The sequence below is a fragment of the Tauraco erythrolophus genome, chromosome 8, assembly GCF_009769465.1.
Source record: "Tauraco erythrolophus isolate bTauEry1 chromosome 8, bTauEry1.pri, whole genome shotgun sequence".
Classification (NCBI taxonomy): domain Eukaryota; kingdom Metazoa; phylum Chordata; class Aves; order Musophagiformes; family Musophagidae; genus Tauraco; species Tauraco erythrolophus.
In genome coordinates this window covers 3,355,704-3,375,375 of record NC_141472.1, presented here as the reverse complement: position 1 = coordinate 3,375,375, position 19,672 = coordinate 3,355,704, and the positions used below count along the sequence as shown (strand labels likewise).

Below are 19,672 nucleotides of genomic sequence, written 5' to 3'. Positions count from 1 at the left end.
ATTTGGATAAAACTCCTCTTATACTACACAAACATGACTGTGCTAATAGCACACAGGCACTTTATTCTATTTCTCCATATGAGAAATAGAATTAAAAAGTCTTTTTAAAAAAAGATAACAGTAGGCAATGCTGTTGCTGCTTACTATATCTGTAACAATAATACGATGAGTCTTGGTGTGACAGGTACTTACAGGCACAAAATAGAAAACAGTTCTTGCCATAAGAGGCTGATAATGTAAATAATGATGTCAGACAAGAGGGAAACCCATAATAGCAGAGGGCACAAAGGACTATAATTTTACACGGGTTGGCAGATGCAGAAGTCTTGACTTCTAACCAACTCATTCCCTATGCTGTAGTAGAGATGACTGGGTGGTATCTGAAAGGCTAAACCTGTTGCACAAGGTAGATCTATTTGGTCTCTGGGAAGATTAATTGATCAACAGATAGGCCCAAATGGAGTATTGCTGTGTGTGCATGTTGGGTGGAGGAAATGATGTGTTAAGGCTTGCAAGGTATATTAGATCCTGTGCAATGTTGTGTAGGCAGGTCTGCTACAAACTCATGTAGGAGAGATTGTTACGAACTGTTCTGTTGGAGACCTTTTAAATGAACTAAAAATGTATATTAAAATTTTAATCCTGTAGAAAAATGGAAAGGGACAGCTAGACTCTTTAAAACTTGCCTTTTATAATTCTGTCATCTAACTGGTGTTTGTGCATTTGTCTTCCTTTTCAAAATTTCCTTTGAAGATATCTCACCTCCGGGATCTGACAACACTTCTTTGTGACTATGAGAGCTTTAAGTCAATACAACACATTTGCCATCTCCCTAATGTTAGCTTTGGAGAGGTGTGTGAACAAAGTCAATCCCATCAGCAGCTCCTCCGCACTATTGAACTGAGCAATCAAATTGTGACCCATGTACTGAATCACAGAAGAATCGCCCAAGAGCTTCAAAATATACTGATTGGGAATGCCACGAACATCCAGACACAAATGAAGTGGTGAGGCTCTCCCTCTGAGTTAAACAGCTTTAGTATTCTGTTTATGAAATGATGAAATGGCTTCTTGCCTCCTTTTCATATTCCCAATTTTGTTGATCGTTTTGTTTTTCCATTTTAGGTTTCAAGAAAATCTACCAGAAATTGCTTTCTTTCAAGAGATTCCTCAGTATATGACTACTTTGAATTCCATATTGAACATCACCAAGAATTTAACAGACTCTAACAAGCAAGGTAGTTTTCTGTATTTACTTTACAATGTTGGTAAACCTAATCACCAGTACCATACTTTCTGTTGGAAATCCCAAGACTCACTTAGCTTCCAGGAAGAAGTGATATGAATGAAATAACCATACACCATGTCCCATGTCCCTGGGATCCATTATCTAGGGTAATTCTAGAGCCTGTTCTACACCATCTTTCGTTTTCTGTACAGCCCAAATAGTCCTATGTGCTGAAAGTCCCAAGTCTTCGTATTTGAGCAACTCTTGCTATCACTAGACCTGTCAACTTCAGCCCACAAATCAGACTGTAAAACCTAGGATATATAACTGTACTTTGCAAGTTTTGGGTGTTTTTATCAGCAGAGATATACTGCACTTCCATACTTTACCTGAAGTCCTCTCTGTGTGCTCGAGATCGCTGTATGTCTGGAGAAAGCTGTTACATCAATTGTTCTTTGCTTGTTCTTTACAGAAAAGTTAAGAGATGTGTTTAAAAACGTGGACCAGCTCAAAGAGGATCTCAAAAACACAACAGGAATGTCCACAGCCAGCATTGATGCCCTTCTGGAAGCATCTCTCCCAGAAAACAGCAGTCAGGTATGTTTGCTGTCATCCTGGTGAGAGATCTTGTTGTTTTCTAGCTCTCAGACCGTTAAAACCAGAATTTGTTGGTGAATGTAGCTAAGGAGATCACTGCATGTGTGACAGCACAGAGAGAGGTAGATGATCCCACAGGGACAGACAGCATAGCATGTTATGGATCAAAATAGCCATCAGAAATGCAGTAAGAGCAGTCACTGACGTCAGTTGAACCATTGGAGACCAAGAGCCATATGGTCTCTTTGGCTGTCACCAGTAGCTGGTAAGCAGCCATGCACTGCCTGGTGAGTGATCGCTCCGATCCGTGGCAAGGGCACAGTTCACTGTAACAGACTAATGAGGACTGAGTGGGGTCCTTGGAGAGGTCCTCAGCACCGAGAAGTTGTGGCAGTCCAGATAGAAAAGTGCAGTTCTAACCACAATTCCTGAGAGCACCCAGGGTCCAAAAATAGCCTCCTGTAATGAGAGATGAGCTTGCCTTCCTCAGCCTCCTGCGCAAGCAGAGCTCCAGATGCTTTTCCCCTTCCCAACCATCTTGTCTGGACTGAGCCCCAAAGAGCGTGCTCTTTTCCAAACTTTGCATGCATCACTCAATGGGAAATTGAAGCCACAGAAGCTTTTACTACCGTGCAAGCTCGGCAGTAAAACGCAATCCTTAGGATTTGTCCCTTGGAGCCAGGAGTAATGGGTAGGCATTTTCTGGTTCTCAGGGTTGAAGTATGACACTGTGGAAAGAACAACAGCAAGGCAAGATTAAGGCATGCATACTGGAGCGACCAGTCTACTCCCTAACAAATCTTTTCTTCTTTTGTGCAACCACAGCTCGTTTCTCAGATCCTCCAGCTGGAGTCTTGCCGCGTCCGTCCTGCCGACCCGCAGCTGCAAACGGTAGCGGAGGAGTTGTGCAATCTCTCTCTGTCAGAGAGGACTCGTGAGACGTACATCCTGGGGGTCACTCTGTTACGACACTTAGACATTTACAATTTCTTATACAAGGTTAGTGCTGGATTTGTAGAGTGCTTTCCATAGTCTCTGCTGCGTGTAGTGGCTGAAAGGTCATAAAATATCATTGCAGTGGCTAGAAGCTATGCTGATTTACACAAGCCAAAGATCAGGCTTTGCTCACACAGTAATTTTTATTGCGTATCCATGCTGGGACAGTGAGGATAAAAATGAGGATCCCAGCTGGTGTAAACCAACAAACCTCATTTTAAAGGCACTGGACCCACTCTAAATGCCTCCCTGTCTGCTACTATCGTTTGTATGCTGTCACAGCCTCTTGAACATTCCCAGCTGAGTTCAGGCTTCCCAAAAATAAGGCACTGGGCTACGTTTTTTTTTGTTGTTCCTTGAAAAGGGAAGCCTGGAAAAAGACCTGTAAAATGTATTTGCCCAATCTAGTTGGCACTGCCAAGTTATTAAATGATTCAAATATCCTGTGCACACGACTATATAAACAGGATGTAAAAATACCATTCATGGAGAAGCATGTATCGAATAGATATTTAAAAATGCTGCAGAAGTGATCCTGGGGAAAAAAAAGTTATTAAATGAGAATGCCAATGAATTTGGCTCAGGTCAAAAGTCACTCGTAGTGTTTGACATCTATGTTGTGCGAAATGCTACCTCTTAGAGACTGGAATTATATCCCAGCCAGTACCTGATACACATTTCCCAACTGAAGGTGTTTGGAAACATGCACTGTTCAGAATATATTCAGGGGAGTGGTTTGCAAAAGCACGTGGGGATTTAGGAACACAAATCCCATTCACTTCCCATGGGACGTCCACTCCCTAAGCCTTCCAACAAGTTTTTGAAAGTCCCACAATCTTTGTCTTGGAATTAACACAATATGGGCGTGTACATGCACGTGCACACAGATTCCTGCTAATCATAATCGTTTCCTTCCTGCCTCTCGTAGATGTTTTTCCCTAAGGAACTTCAGAAACCCGTGGATGAGATGTTAGGCCTTCTGACAAAAATGAAATATTTCAGACACCAGGTTGAATCTGGCGTTGATCCGTTGCTACAAGCTATTCATTCCCTGAAAAAGCTCCGTCAGTCTAGAAATGTGCCACTGACTAAGGTACGTGTAGTCTGCATGTGCTTTGGAGGCAAAACACCACTGGAACAGTTCCCACAGGAATTTCTTACCCTAGAAGCCAAAGGTGTATTAAATCATAGATTACTGATTCTCTTTTAAAGCAGCATTGTCCTAAAAAGAATCCCTATCAAACTTACATGTTGCCTTCCTGGGAGAGCTTTGATTTGGAGCGGTGGGGCCATCATGTGCTCATGATGGGAGGGATACTGGGAACAAAAATGCAGGGGATAAGCAACTGTCCTAAAGGATGGTAGACTTCCAGCAAAATACTGGAAGGGCTCAGCTTGTGAAAACCACTGGAGAACTGCTCACTAAAGGGTATTCAACACCAAGTTGACAGCAAAACTGTGTTTTAGCTTTAGTGTGCCTCAGATCACACCCAGAGCCTCGTAACTGCCCAAAACGCTCAGCACAAACCCAGTCCTGCTCCGACAGCTGCAGTAACTTTGGGTTGCACTAGATCCAATCCCTCTCTGATCCATAGTCAGTGACAGCATAGATCACAGGAATTGTTTCTGGTAGTCACTTTGCCTGCACATGCAGTCATGGACTAGATGGTGACAGGAGATGTGCACATCCGTGTGACAAATTCTGTCTTGTAACTCAGGGTGTGTACGTGTCACCAGGCACACACTATAGGCAATTCCCACATTGGATCTCATACTTGGAAATGAATTTATCAATCACCTCTCTCATAGCAGAGGTTAACCAAAACCATATGATTTCCATGAAAAGTCCCTTTTTTGTAGAGATAAATTTCTTATAAGAAAGCAGTAAAAATGTTCCATTCTTACCTTCTAATTCTGTTATTTCTTTTTTCTCTCAGAATGATGCATTTGGCATGCAGAATTTATTTCCATTTTGTCTTTTCTGCAGGCATTATTTAGACCAAACAACTTTAAGGTAACACATGGGACCTTTAAGTCCATGTCAAAAGTTCTCTGCAACCAGGAGATCACACCTCTGTTTTTTGAGTCCTTGCTTCCGGATTTTGGAGACCCTGTAAGCAACAGTTCTTCTGTGGAGGATGTCTATGTCCAAAAGATGATGAGGAAATATGGGATTCCTCATGACTCCAGTAAGTCTGGCTTTTCCTTAAGGCAAAAACATTTCAGAGCCAAACCCTACTGTTTCCAGAGAGATCCAGTGGTGAGCCGTTGCCCCCTATGTCTCTGGAGGGCTGTAAGTGCTCATGATTGATGCTAGCTGAAGATCTGCACTGCCCTAATTATTGGTGGTTTATTTCCATAAATGTTAAAAGGAAAACAGCCTGTGTGGCAGAGCAGTGCTTGACTCTGCAGTTTCCCATTTGTTGATGATCTGGTCTTAGGGCTTGACAGGTCACTGCTTTTTCTTGATGTGTAGTTTTTCCGACTGTGCTGACATTATTAGCTCCTCCGAGTTCACCAAACTCCATTTAACCTTCAAGCAGAGAATCTTGGCTTGAACACTGAGACTCTGGTTGTCTTGAGTTAAGCAACAGGAGATCTTGGGGGTGGATTGCTTTTGTCAAGACGCATTATATCAGTCAGTGAAGAGGGCCCTGAAGTCATTCACCAGACACAGCAATAAACTGGGTAAATGGGAAAAAAATACAGTGGTAGCTTCCTCTTGTCTGGTCTATTTGTGCTCTGTGCAATTTGTTTGCTTTTCTCCCTTTGCAGCACCATTTTGCTTGTCCTTTTACCTGGACCTGGTCAAGACCCCAACTGGAGCTTTAATTTGGTCTTTTTTAAAACCAATGGTGCTTGGGAAGATCCTTTATACACCAGATACTATAGAAACTCGAGCAATCATGGGAAAGGTATGGCTCTATTTACAGTCCATCAGGATACACCCACTCAAAAGGATTTTAATTTGTCTAGCACGGGCTTGTTTCTTTGAGAAGCAGAAGTCTCTTTGCTTGCTGTTTGGAGTATTCATCAAATTATCTTTTCCTAGTTGCATTGCTGGTCATATGAGTCATCTTTTGTCTTTGAATGAATCTTACCTCCGAAAAATAGCTGTTGGCCTAATATTTATAATATGATTTTTTAAGGCCTTCAGTTTATGAAGTTTCACTCCCATATTTTCAGCCAGTAATAGAGAGATGTCTCCCAGGACAAATGCTGTAACCAGTACTTGTTTGCAAGCAGACCAGTGGTAGAGGGAAAGCTGATATCCAAGATACGCTCCAAACATCACATATGAGGCCATATTTTTACGTACTTGCATCCAAATTCAGTGTTTTAAGGGATATTTTGCCAAACAGTGATAGGTTGCTAAGAAAAATCCTAAGGAAACCAAATTGGGTCTCAGCTGTTTTACTGATTTATTTATTTTTAAAAAGGTTTAAGGTAATGAATAAATGAATCCTTACATGTTGTGGGCTTTTTTGTAGTCTAATGCAACCCTGAAGCAGATGGCTGATCTAGCCCTGAAGTCCCAGGAGTGGTTGGACAAGTCTCCTGTCATCATGAATTCACTGACTAAGTTAAACCAGACAGTTCCGATGATCAAGGTGTGAGATTTACCTCCCCTTTGTCTCTCACTGGAGGGATTTGGGAGGGTGGATTTCTTCTTTGAAATAAACTGGGATTCCAGGGACCTCAGAGACATCTTTAGGTCACCTGAGGAAACCCTTCTCAGGCTTTTGTCCTGGACTTTACTCTGTGCCTGCCTGCTTCTTCCTGTAACAGAAGTACTCCTGATGCACCTTTCCGTGCAAATCCTCTTTCTGAAACGATCTGTTTGTAATATGCTCCCTGACACTGGCCATGCTGAGGCCTGCTGGAGGGCTAAGATGAGCAGGGAACACTCTTCAGTTTGTAAATTAACTTTCTGCTTGATGGAGTGATCCAGCCAGCCAAGACCAGGCAAGAAATGACTTTTTCAGAAAATGAAACAGTATCTATAATAAGCATGTAGCTATGGGTACACACATAAGAGCTAGAAGATGTCTTTGTACCTCGGTGAATGTAAATAAAATTTCTGTTTCCCCTCCTCAGGAGCCTAGCCTTGCTTGGATACAGAAAGCAGTAGGCTGTAATGTTTCACATACTTGCTTCCCGTTCTCTGCAGTAAAAATTGTCTCCTTTTCTTACAAAACTATGAAAATGAGATCTCTGGAACCCTAAAGCATTAGAAGTTAATTTCAGTGGTTGGAATTCATTGTCATTTCCATGGCACTGAGAGAAAATCCAGAGTGGAATATGCAAAAGTGAAATGAAATATTCTCTGCTGACTGCACTCATTGGTGGAATAATAAACTACTCATCCAAACAAAAATCCATCTACCAGTTTCCAAGCTAAATTTTGGTCACCTCCCCGTTGTGCTCTGGCTGTGCTCACAGGACTTAAAACCTCCACAGGTGAAATTTACTGCACACTTTTAGAATAACAAAGATTATCCATGATTTTTCCATGGCACTCTAGTGCCTGGTGGAGGCTCAACAGACATCCTCTCTTGACTCGAAGAAACAGTAGCTTGTACTCACAGGGCTCTGTATGATGTTGTCATTGCCAACATTTCCGCATCCTGATACGTAGAGTGAAATATGGAAGGTCAGGAAAGGAGTAGGATGAGGTCGTACAAATGCTCAGTGAAGGCAGCTGGTCTGTTGTGGTTTAGAAATGCACTGAATAAGCTCAGGGGGCTTCTGGTCAAACTGATGCTTTTTCTTTTTACTTTTCGATAGAACACCCTGCAGAATCCCTTTGTGCAGGTTTTTATCAAGCTGATGGTGGATTTGGATGCAGCTGAACTGCTGAGTCAAATAAACAAACTGGGTAAGTTGGTCCCCATGTGCTGCCCTCTTATTTGTACTTCAGGTCCGGGAGCTCCAGAGTCACCAGACTGTAGCCATCCTCTGGTACGGCTCTTCTCTGGCCAGTGTTGGGTGCTTTAACACAAGGCAATCTCAGCTGTGATTCAGAAATCGTGTGGTCTATGGGAAAAGACTCTTAGAAAGCAAAGGGCTTGTATGAAGAGATGTTCCTCATCAGTGTTGAAGGGACAGTAGGATGGGAATCTCTACAGCTAAGTGTGTCCACTGGGGGACACTGTTTAGCCATAATTATCACTTCAAATGAGCTGCTTGGTACTCTGCTGGGAAGTGGTGTGGAGAGCTCACTTGCATCACGCCAGGGTTCAACTTAAGAGTTTACAAAGCAGAAAAGCAAGGAATCAGATAAAGGTACCCAGACTGATGAAGCCAGAGACGTCATTACAGGAGATGCTGTGCTGGGATTTGCTGTTCTGTGGTGGTCTTGCATGGTCCTTCAAGGTGAGAGTTGCTGATCTGCACTATGGAAATCCTCAGCTAACAGTAGTGGTGAATACATCCCCTGTTACTGCACAGCACGGTGATCACAGTCCCTTCCTACCTGGTCTTACTGTCCCTACCTGCTTTTTCAATAAGTGGCCATACGTGTCAACATAAATCTGGATTATGTCAACAAAACCCAACATAAACTAAGAGTGTTTGCAGTCTGGTGCAGTCAGAAGGATATTTACACACTGTTCCTGATGACCCCTGTGTTCTTTCATGAGTAGCATCTCCTGTCTTAACTCCCCATAAAATCATCGTGCCTGCAGCAGCTGTTCCGAATTAGTTACACTGCATTATGCAGTCACCTTTTAAAACAGCCAGGAAACAGCAGTGTCTTTATTAAACTGCATTATCAGGTTTAGTACACACATCAACACAACAGACAACTTTTCCTTGACGTGCTTGGATAAAGAACGTTCTCCCCTGAGACAGAGCAGCTCGACAGATGAATTGATTACATCAAAAACCATAGGATGTGGAAGGAATGGCGAGCAACAGATGCGAGTCTCAAACCTCAGCAGGTTAGCAGCAACTTCTGATTTGGGATGGCTGTCACATCCCGTTGCTGGCATCCTCCCAAAGGCAAACTCACGAGCATATTACAAATGATTAACATAAAAATTGGGTCAACAACATGCCTCCATTGCACTGCGAAATGCAGAAATGTATTTTACACTTGCCGTTTAGTATGATGGGTTTTTCCCTTCCTTTCTGGTGTCATTGTTAGTGTAAAGAGCAGAATGAGGTGATGGATTTTTTGCTATACTGGTTTTGTTTGTGCTTTTTTGGGTTTTTTTTCAGATGATATTCGGCTGGAATTGCAGAACAACGCTGGCATTGTCGATCAGCTGAACACGCTAGCTACCCTTGCTGTAAATGTGTCCTCCTGTGTCTCATTTAATCGGATTCAGGCAGTCAGAAACTTAGAGGAAATGGAAATGGTGGCTAAAGAGCTCTTTCTGAAGAACGAGCTTTTCGCAAGTACGTGACGGTGTCGAATCCTCCTGTAAATTAAAGTTGGCCTGGTACGGGGCGGGAGTCCAGCATAAGAAGTTTGGCTTTCCACCAGCAGCTGTTGTAGTCACAGCTTCCACCACACAGTGATCGATTTTGAGCCAGTGTGTGTGGGACCTGCCCACTGAGACCTCCTCATGGCAGTGTTTTACACTCCACTTTTTGTACCTTCTAGAAAGCCTTTGGTCAACTGGTGTTTCCTCCTGGTTAATTGTCAGTTTGAACAAAATTTCACTGTCCTTAGGAGATCTTCATAACAACTGCCTTCTTTCAGGCCCCCATGGGAGAAGATACTTTATTTGAGAAAGATACAGAATAGAATCATTTGGGTTGGAAAAGACTTTTAAGATCATTGAGTCCAAATGTGAGACAGTTCAATCTGTGAGATGGTCATAAAACTCTTGAGATGTTCCAGCCAAACATTGCAGGATTGTCTCGGTCACACTTTTCACATTTGTGGGGTCGGATTGCAGCTTCAGATCAGACCGCATGGAGGGGCAGGAATAGAATTCTCCTATAGGAGAATAGGAATTTATACTAATTTGAATGATACAAATTTGTCTTAATTTTTAAAGTATGCCCAATATCTCCTCAATTAGAGTTTACTTATAAAAGTCCTATGACCTGTTTGGTTTTATACCTCGTAATTGAGGGGTAGATAGAAACTTTTTCTTTTCTTGGAACTTCAGACCCTGATAATATTTGTCTATTCCCATAAAAGCAGTTTTCTTCCATGTTTGTTCCCCATTCCATCGTATGCTTTGTATACGGAATAATCAGGAAAAATATTCTGGAGAGAAAAACTATGGTATTGCCTCTACTCACAGACATTTTAAAGGAAAAAACTCCTATCTGTCAAACTGTATCTACAGCATGTCATTTCCTAACAGGAACCTGCAAAGCTTTTATATTCTTAGACATCTCAGCTTTGCAGGAATTCGTGTGGGCACAAAAATATGTGTATGGGTCATGAAAAATTTTCAGCACTGCATTCCTGAGGTTTTTATGTTACAACATCACTGTGTGAGCTCTGTTGATAGAGTACAGGTATGTTCATGAGAGGTGCATGTGCTGAGTGACCTACCTAACAGATATGTGGCAGTCCATGCTAACAGCAAGATTTTTCCAAATACAGCTGGTTATTTTAAGAGCCTTTGGGTTTTGAATGCTCAGTGGGAAAAGATTTAAAGGCTCTGAGGGTGTATTTCACACCCAGAATCATTGGTCACGTTTGAAAGTACGCGTAGCTGCAGTGATGTATAGTTTCCACTTCCAGACCCTCGATAAGCGGTCTACCCATCTGAGTATTATTTGTGCAGCAAAGAAATGAAATGATGGATTGTAATGTAGAAAAGGCTTATAAAAATGAGGAGTTCCTACGTATCTGTGTGTAGCGCTCCCATGCTGTCGACTCTGAAGGAAAACCTTTTCATAGAATCATAGAATCATAGAATCATAGAATCATAGAATCATAGAATAGTTAGGGCTGGAAGGGACCTTCAAAGGTCATCTAGTTCAACCCCCCTGCAAGGAACAGGGATATCTCCAACTAGATCAGGTTGCTCAGGTCCTCGTCCAACCTGGCCTTGAACATCTCCAGGGATGGAGCATCCACCACCTCTCTGGGCAACCTGTTCCAGTGGTTTACAACTCTCATGGTGAAAAATTTTTTCCTAATATCCAATCTGAATCTACCTCCCTCTATTTTAAAACCATTACCCCTTGTCCTATCACAACAGGCCCTCCTGAACAGCCTCTCCCCATCATCTTTCCCTTTTTTTTCCAAGGTATCATTTTCAAGCTGCCTTCAAGCCATAGCAGCCCTGGCCACTCGGTTCCTGGGGACTTGGCCCTCCCTCCCGTGCTCAACTACACCATCCGAATGAGCAGCAGGATCACCCAAACCACCAACAGAATAAGGGAGCGCATCTGGACGGTGGGCCCACACAATTCCACCTCGCAGAGCCAGATTTACAGCCGGGCGTTTATTTACGTCCAGGACAGCATTGAAAGAGCCATTATTGAGTTACAGACTGGCAAGAATCCAGAGGAAATAGCTGTTCAAGTCCAGGCCATGCCTTACCCCTGCTACCATAAGGATATGTAAGTTTGTGTGGCTTTTGTCCCCGTGCTTTGCATAAGCTCAGCTCGTCTGACTGGTGGAGTTCACCAGCTGCCCTGGTCTCCTTAATACCATATTCACATGGCATACAAATAATTTCATTTTGCGTGGGTTTTTTTCCCCAAGGTTCTGAACAAAAGAGGGAATTTTGGACTCTGGTATAAATGGTCTATGTTTAGTTTGCCTAATCTTTTGTTTTCAGTGCCCTGTATGTACCTGAATTGTCATGATAACTGTAGGTTTTACAGCAGGGAAAATTCTCTGTCCCTGTTTTACTACATATGGTGGAACTGAGGCTGGGGTTGGCAGGACTTGGGTTAAATATGAGTGTTGGCTTGTTCTGCAGGTGTTTACATGCAGGCGATGCAGCAGAACTTAGAAAATGTATTTGTTGGACAGAAAAAAAAAGAGTCCTTAGGTTTGTGAGCTTTGTTCCTAGAGATTGCTATCCAGCTGTGGTATTTGTTATTCATTCCAGTGATTCCAGCTAATGTTCAGTGCATAATGAATAGTTCTCTATACAGGTGCCTCTCAGATGCTTTAAGAAGGATAAGAGGGAAGACGAAATTGTACCATTCATCTCTGCAATAATGAGGGAGGACAGAGAAGCTTTTGATGCTCTGAATTGCCAGGGTTAACAGCCTGTTATACAGAGCAGTGCAGCGTGAGCTGTGTGGACCAGAATAAGTTTTGAATGGTGGAGCAGGTCAAAAAGTTTGGGATCATCTTCCTTTCCACTCATCTTGAGCCAGATCTGCAGCTAGTATAAACTGCATTTCTGCCAAACACAGTAGAGAGAAGCAAATCTGTCACAGCTGAGGACCTGCCCCTCTGGCAAGGCAATTTTGGTGCGTGTTGGAAAGCTGGCAACATGGTGCTTCCTCAGAGTCATCACCCTGACCACAGCTGGTGGCCAAACTGAGTGGAAAACACACAGGGAAGGGATATCAATGTCCATCAGAAAGCACTGAAGGATGTTCAGGCAATAGTATTGGTAGGTTGGATGGTCACTCCACCCTGACATGAGGGTCTCCCTTGGACCAAGAGTACAGACTAGACCTAGGAGTTCTTCCTATTGGAAAGCCTGCATGTCTACTGCATGAGCTAAAAGATTTTCTGGGAGCTATAGCTATAGGAGCTATAGCAGACCCCTTAACCTATGTCAGCCTGTCACAAGGGAGCTGGGGACCTGTGATCTCTTCTCAAGGTAGCAGCATGCAAAGTGTCTGCAAGTACGCAAGGAGTAAGCATTCAAACCAAGCGTCAACTTTTTGCAGCAAAATCGTGGATTATTGCTGTGAGACAGTTTTGTACAACGATTAACTGGCTGCTGGAGGCATTTATTGCAGTGTTATCTGCTCCTTTGCTTGTTGTTGAGCTGCTGAGAAAACCACTTGCCTTCAGGTTTCCCTCCCCGCCCCAGGTTCAGAGGGACAGGAGTTTGCTCAATCATTAAAATACCTAAAGGCTTTGGATTTGCATCTAATAGAAGTCGTCATAAAATGGCTGTTTATCGATTGTTATCGCACCGTTACCATCCTGTAGGGAAATCGAGGGAATATACACACCAGTAGACAAAGGGTGTTGGGAAATGCTGAGTTTTTCATAGCCTAGAGATCATGCACAAGGTTGTAGCCAAAAAAACCTCAAACAATGAAGAACTAGTAGAGCTACTGAAACACCTTTTCATTGTTCTGTATAAATATGGCTTCATTTGCATGGGAGCATTTCCTGGAAGTGCTGATTTGTGGGAAATTTTCAGCTTTCAAGGTAAAAAATTTTAAAAACAAATGTAATCATATTCATTTCTTACTGTTACTGTACATTAAGTTTTACTCAGGAATAACATATTATTTTTTTAAGCCAGGTTTAGAAATGATGGAGGAAAGTATAGCCCTGTAAATACAACAAAGTGAATCTCCTGCTGTAAAAACTTACTTTCCATCACAAAAGGAGAAATTTGCTTTTGGCCATTGTTGTCTTTTCTCTGCGCACATTTGGCACAGGAGGAAGGTTTTAAGTAAAGTGAGGAGCCAAAAATTGTGAAGCCCACGTTGTAGACCTGGATCCACAATACCTGTCCCATGGGGTAATAGGATGGACACTCTGAGGGGAAGCACCTGTATCTGAACTCCTGCACCAGGAAATATGGCCTGATAACAAAATTTGCCCAGTTATATCTATTAACAGAGCTGGGGATTATGGCTGACTGCTGTGATGTTTCAAAATGGGATGCACCCCATCAGAGAGCCAGGAGATGCCCCTACCCACGGCAGTTCCTGCTCCTGCCAGTGGTGCTGCTGAGCAAAACTTCTGGAATACATCTGGAAATCCCTCTGTGATTTGAAAAAAAAAGAAAAAAGATTTTGAGCAGTCAGGAGTTTCATAAATAGAAAACCCAATGCAATGGCAAAATAGCCTTTTTTGTAATTATTAATTATACTCCACGTTTTGAAATATAAGTATGTCTTTTCCTGTGCCAAAGTGTTATTCTGGAAAATATATTCTGTATAAAGCCTTAATCCCCAGAACATTTTGTATTCAGCTAAAGCTTGCATTTGCCTTTTACAGGTTCTTAACCAGCGTGACCTACTCTCTTCCATTTGCTCTGATGGCTGCCTGGGTGCTGTTTATAGCTGATTTTGTTAAAACACTTGTTCAAGAGAAAGATCTGAGGCTTTATGAGGTATGGTAAAACTTTCTGGGGCGTGCAAAATTATAAACAGATTTTCCTTATTAGTGGGTAGTATGTCTCATGTGCAATATTAAATGGAGCAAAACAAGCATTAAGGAAAATAATATTCCAAATACCTATTGTTTGACCTGCAGTGTCTGAATTCTGTCTTTGTAACCGAGCTCAAAACCGTAGGAATGCAAAGCATTTACCCTTCAAGTGGTGAGAATATTGCTTTGTGGTTCTGAGCACTGGAAACATGAGGACCTCACAAAATCACAAGTTTTCTGAAGATTTAAAGCTCTCTAAAAATTGACTTTGAGTCATACCTGTTGGGGACAAAGACATGAAAAGTGACTTATTTCCTATCCCTGAAGTTATTATACTTAATATTTCAGAAGGTGCTACATATTACATCAGCTCCTCTGAAATGAAGTTCTTCATTCAGGTTGCCTATCGGAAAAGAAATGACATTGAGACATAGGGAATTTAATAAATTAACTCGGGTTTTCACTGTGAACACAGTCAACAGAGATGAGCAGGACAGAACTTTTGTAAAACTAAGCTTCAGCAAGCAGCAAAAGCTCAAGCAGATTTGTTTTTTATCCGGTGCCATGGAAACAAATTCTGATTCACCAAAAACATTTCCAAGAAAGGGCACTCCATGAACTGTGATGAGATTGAAAATGAGGGAGCCTCAGTGGCTAGCTGATGGCCCCTTGCTCTGGTTTAGGAAACCCAGTCTCACTGTCTGTAAGAACAGGGCACCAGTCATCTTTTTAAGCATGTAGTAATCTACAACAAGTTAGTAGCACCTGTAGTTTCTTTTGGATTTAGCAATACAAACTTACAGTTTTATACAAGTCTTGTGGACTTGATCATCAGCTAATGTCAATTAATATTGCTTCCTTATAATCATGGTAATTTATCTATTAGTTGTTTTCTTGGGGCTGTATGAGAAATGGTTTGGTTTCAAAGATGCTTGAGCATTTTTACACTCGAGCCACTGGGTCAATTAGCATTATTTTAAAAAAATAGCCAAAATGCTTCAGAAAAGTTACAAATCTAAGGGCAGAAGTTGCTTTGGAGCTTGTGGGCTGCGACGCTTCATACTTATTAAGATCTCTAAATAAACAGTGTTCATTTGTGATTCTTTTTTTCACCTTTCTCTCTGTAGTACATGAAAATGATGGGTGTTAACGCCAGCAGCCATTTCATCGCCTGGTTCATAGAGTGTGCCATCTTCCTCCTAATTACTGTCACCTTCCTCATCATTGTTCTAAAAGTGGGAGACATCCTTCCCAAAACAAACGTGGTGCTCCTGTTTGTGTACCTTATGGACTACAGCCTGTCCATCATAGCCATGAGCTACTTCATTAGTGTTTTCTTCAATAACACCAACATAGCAGCCTTGGTGGGTAGTCTCGTGTACATCCTCACCTTCTTCCCCTTCATCGTGTTGCTCGTCATCGAGAATCATTTGAGCTTCTCCGTGAAGAGCCTACTGGTAAGTTCTGCTTAGTTCTGTCTCAGTAAGGAGTTGAGGTAGTGGGGCTGTGAAGGAGGGCTGGTTCTGCTCATCCTTTAGTTACATGTAGGGCGGAGAATGGATTGACAGCAGCCCTCAGGAAAAGGACTTGGGAGTGCTGGTGGGTGAGAAGCTCAACATGAGTCGGCAATGTGTGCTGGCAGCCCAGAAAGCCAACCGTATCCCAGGCTGTATGAAAAGAAGTGTGGCCAGCAGGTCAAGGGAAGTGATTCTGCCCCTCTGCTCTGCTCTCGTGAGACCCCACCTGGAATACTGCGTTCAGCTCTGGAGTCCCCAACACAAGAAGGACATAGAGCTGCTGGAGCAGGTCCAGAGGAGGCCATGAAGACAGCCAGAGGGCTGGAGCACCTCTGCTATGAAGACAGGCTGAGAGAGTTGGGGTTGTTCAGCCTGGAGAAGAGAAGGCTCCGGGGAGACCTTCCAGCAGCCTTCCAGTACCTAAAGGGGGCCTACAGGAAAGCTGGAGAGGGACTTTTTACAAGGGTGTGTAGTGATAGGACAAGGGGCAATGGCTTTAAACTGAAAGAGGGGAGATTTTGATTAGATATAAGGAAGAAAGTTTTTACATTGAGGGTGGTGAGGCACTGGACCAGGTTGCCCAGAGAAGTTGTGGCTGCTCCATCCCTGGAAGTGTTCAAGGCCAGGTTGGATGAGGCTTTGGGCAACCCGGTGTAGTGGAGGGTTTCCCTGCCCATGGCAGGGGGGTTGGAACTAGATGATCTTTGAGGTCCCTTCCAACCCAAACCATTCTATGATTCTATGATTCTATGTATCTCAAACTTGTAGCCATAGAAATAGATGTAAAGCCTTGTTTCTTACCAAGGGTAGAAATGGGTAGGTGTTAGGTTCCAGAAGCCAGACTTGTTTTCTTTGAGTCACCAAATTCAGTAAAGGACATCTGTTAATACAAGTGGCAAAATTATTAACCGCATGGCAGGTCATTCTCAAGCATTGCTGTATTTCAAAGCAAAATGTGTAGTGGAGGATTTCCCTGCCCATGGCAGGGGGGTTGGAACTAGATGATCTTTGAGGTCCCTTCCAACCCAAACCATTCTATGATTCTATGAAAAGCCTAAAATAAAGCCCTGTATGAAGGAGGAAGCTGGGTGCTGGGTGTGGAAGCAAAAGGAAGGCAGGCTCTAAGGAGACATTACAGCCCATCACCAGATGCACTGCTCACCATAAGCCTGGTCCAGGGCTGTCACTGTTGGAAAAAAAAAACACTCATTTTTCTGGCTACTGGACCAAGCCAATGAGGTACCTGATTGGTTGACTGACTTGATTTCTCTCTGAGACTAATTCCTAAGTTCCTTGGTTTCAATTTTTTTTTTATTCCACAGAGCCTGTTGTCTCCAACTGCGTTCAGTTATGCAAGTCAGTACATCGCTCGATACGAGGCACAGGGCATAGGTATGTTTATTGTGGACAAAACCAGGCTTTGAGCTCCCGTGGTTGTGACATTTCATAACTGATGTGGTCTCTGTATTTCTGAATTCCTTTCTGCAGGTCTGCAGTGGGACAACATGTATAAGTCCCCAATGATTGGAGACAACACTTCTTTTGGCTGGATGTGCTGGCTCATTCTGATAGACTCTTTCATTTACTTCATCCTAGGATGGTATATAAGGAATGTTTTCCCAGGTAAGGATACGAAGCATCGAGGCTGGTGCTGTGCAATCTCTTCTGGAAAACGATTAATTCAACACTGGCCAATTCCATGGTGCAGGCAGTAAGACAGTCTGCACGCACAGGATACCTATGTTTCTGGATCAAAGGGAGCATGACTTTGTGGAAGTCTGAGAGTATTAATCAAACTGAGACAGAGCAGAGCAAGGGAGAGTTAGGGTTCCTCCGTTTATCACATGGGTAGGTGGGTCTCCTGAAGAAGCTGAAGCCAAGGACATGGGAGGATGTGTTTGTGGTCTGGTGAGTGAAAATGAGAACAGAGCATGTTAGCCTGCATTTGTCAGTTGAGTGGTTTTGTGTTGCGTTACTTTTATCATTTGATTTCAAAAAGTAATTCCTGCCTTGGGCAAGAGCCAGTACATTTGTCTTTTGCTTTTCTTCCCCACCTAATGAAGCAGTCCACTGGCATACGGAAATCTGCCCAGTGGAAAATGTAAAGTACTCCTGCCCTGCAGCTATGAAGTTGCTCAGAATAACAAATCAGTGAATGCTTCCTATTGTGTCAATCAGGCAAATTCTCTACCAAGTATCAGTAGTACGTGAGCACATGGAGAGGGGAGAGATCTCTGTGGAGTTTATTTTTGCTATTTGGAGTGCACCTTAGTAGTGACACTTCCTCAGAAGCGGGTACCTGAATGAGATTCCTCTTCTCCTCGCAGGTAGATACGGCATGGCTGCTCCCTGGTATTTCCCGTTGCTTCCATCTTACTGGGTTGAATACAACAGTTACCTCCCCTTCTGGAATGAGAAACGAAGAGGCCTTCTCCTCACCAAGCTGATGTTAAGGAAAGAAGCCACCCTCAACAATAAGATATGTATGTGACTGCTAGTGAGGTAGCGATACTAACTTACATTTTAGGTAAAGGAAGCCAAATTTGTAAAGGGGCACCATACTCAGAAAGCATGTTTCTCTCTTGATCCTTATTTTGTAGCACAGGAAAAATTGGAAGCTGTTGCTTATGTGAATAGAGATTTGGCTTTTACATTATACTTGTTCTTTTTATTAGGTGTGGGAATCCAGTCCTGATTTTCATGTGCATGTTTGTGTATGCTGTAGTTGGGCAGTTACCTTAGATGCATATATCTCAGTCTACAATGCTCTCTGTAGAAATACACTTTTTTTTTTGTGCAAGCAAACACAGATTTCCACTTGGTGAAAGGGATGTGAGCTTCCTTGTTAATCTCTTTAAATATTTAGCCTGTAGAATATTGTGAGATCGCACATAAGAGCTTGCTTGTTCTGTCTAACTGAAAATATCTCAGTAGTTTTGCTGTATGTCCTCTAATTTTTCGTGCTTGCTTAGTATAAAGTAAGTTAGGTGCTCCGAAACATCTAAATATGAGACCTTTTCAAAAGTGATTAATGCTTATTGTCAGGAGTTATTAGAAGCTGGAGGAGTAAAAAGGAGACATCCTGGAGAGCTCAAAATGCTACAGATCTTGTGAAATGTTCTCTCCATTCCTAGCTGAAAGGCCCCTACTTTTGCTGTATTTTGTTTCTAAAAGCTTATCTCTGAGGTGAAAAAAGTAGCACAGACCTGCTGCAGTGCAGTAACTGTCCTCTGACCCTTCAAAGGTGCCCCCCCTCCTCACCTGGAGCCAGAGCCCACTGATCTCAACTTGGGAGTCTCCCTTCATGGCATAACAAAGGTTTATGGATCCAAAGCTGCAGTGGACAACCTCAGCCTCAACTTCTATGAAGGGAATATCACTTCCCTGCTGGGACACAATGGAGCCGGGAAAACGACGACCATGTGCGTATCCTTCAGAGCTGCTTTTTTTTAGTACTGTGGGGCATGATGGGGTGAACAAGAGAGCAAGTGGGGCTGCTCGGTATCGGGAGACTGAATAAGATGCTTTATTAGGCCAAATCTCTCTTGTAGTTTTATCTTAATAATGGATGACCCCAGCAGACCCTTCATCTATTAGAATTAAAGGTTCTTTTCTGCTTAGGAACATGCTTTTTAATCTGGTGGGATACCTGCGATACACAGTACAGCAGCTGTTCTAGCGTTTTGTTCCATGACACTTTGGTGCCTGGGGTTAGGTTGTTCTGAAAGCTGTGGGTAGCTTATGCACACACCAAAGCTGAAGTGATATTAAGCAAGAAAGCTTAATAAAGGTATATTTCAGCTGTACAAACTCATGTGTTAGCTGGGCTGCAACGGCAGTGAGTTAATACATTAGCCTCTCAGCCCTTCCAGCCTTGCCACTTACAAATTATTATTTGAGTTGTTAGATAACAGCACTAAAACGGACCTGTAGAACTTGATTTCTCCACTGATATATACGTGCATCACCCTGAAAGCAACATTAAGCTGATAAATAGAAGCCTCAGAAGAGCCAAAACCAATAAGACAGATGTGTGCTTCATGTCAGCTTATT

General features: G+C 42.7%; 1 protein-coding gene across 2 annotated transcripts in view; it reads left to right on the top strand.

Annotated features, from left to right (window-relative positions):
- Positions 1-19,672, top strand: part of ABCA12 (ATP binding cassette subfamily A member 12) — an 86,347-nt gene that overhangs the window by 36,721 nt on the left and 29,954 nt on the right. For both annotated transcript variants that reach the window (XM_086616151.1, XM_086616150.1), the window contains 17 exons: positions 754-1,007; positions 1,126-1,238; positions 1,701-1,825; positions 2,651-2,824; positions 3,750-3,914; positions 4,809-5,010; positions 5,597-5,736; positions 6,313-6,432; positions 7,610-7,700; positions 9,044-9,223; positions 11,044-11,359; positions 13,950-14,064; positions 15,230-15,559; positions 16,942-17,011; positions 17,108-17,242; positions 17,947-18,102; positions 18,864-19,041. In XM_086616151.1, coding sequence (XP_086472277.1) covers positions 754-1,007; positions 1,126-1,238; positions 1,701-1,825; positions 2,651-2,824; positions 3,750-3,914; positions 4,809-5,010; positions 5,597-5,736; positions 6,313-6,432; positions 7,610-7,700; positions 9,044-9,223; positions 11,044-11,359; positions 13,950-14,064; positions 15,230-15,559; positions 16,942-17,011; positions 17,108-17,242; positions 17,947-18,102; positions 18,864-19,041 — 2,864 coding nt within the window. The remainder of the gene's footprint in view (positions 1-753; positions 1,008-1,125; positions 1,239-1,700; positions 1,826-2,650; positions 2,825-3,749; positions 3,915-4,808; positions 5,011-5,596; positions 5,737-6,312; positions 6,433-7,609; positions 7,701-9,043; positions 9,224-11,043; positions 11,360-13,949; positions 14,065-15,229; positions 15,560-16,941; positions 17,012-17,107; positions 17,243-17,946; positions 18,103-18,863; positions 19,042-19,672) is intronic.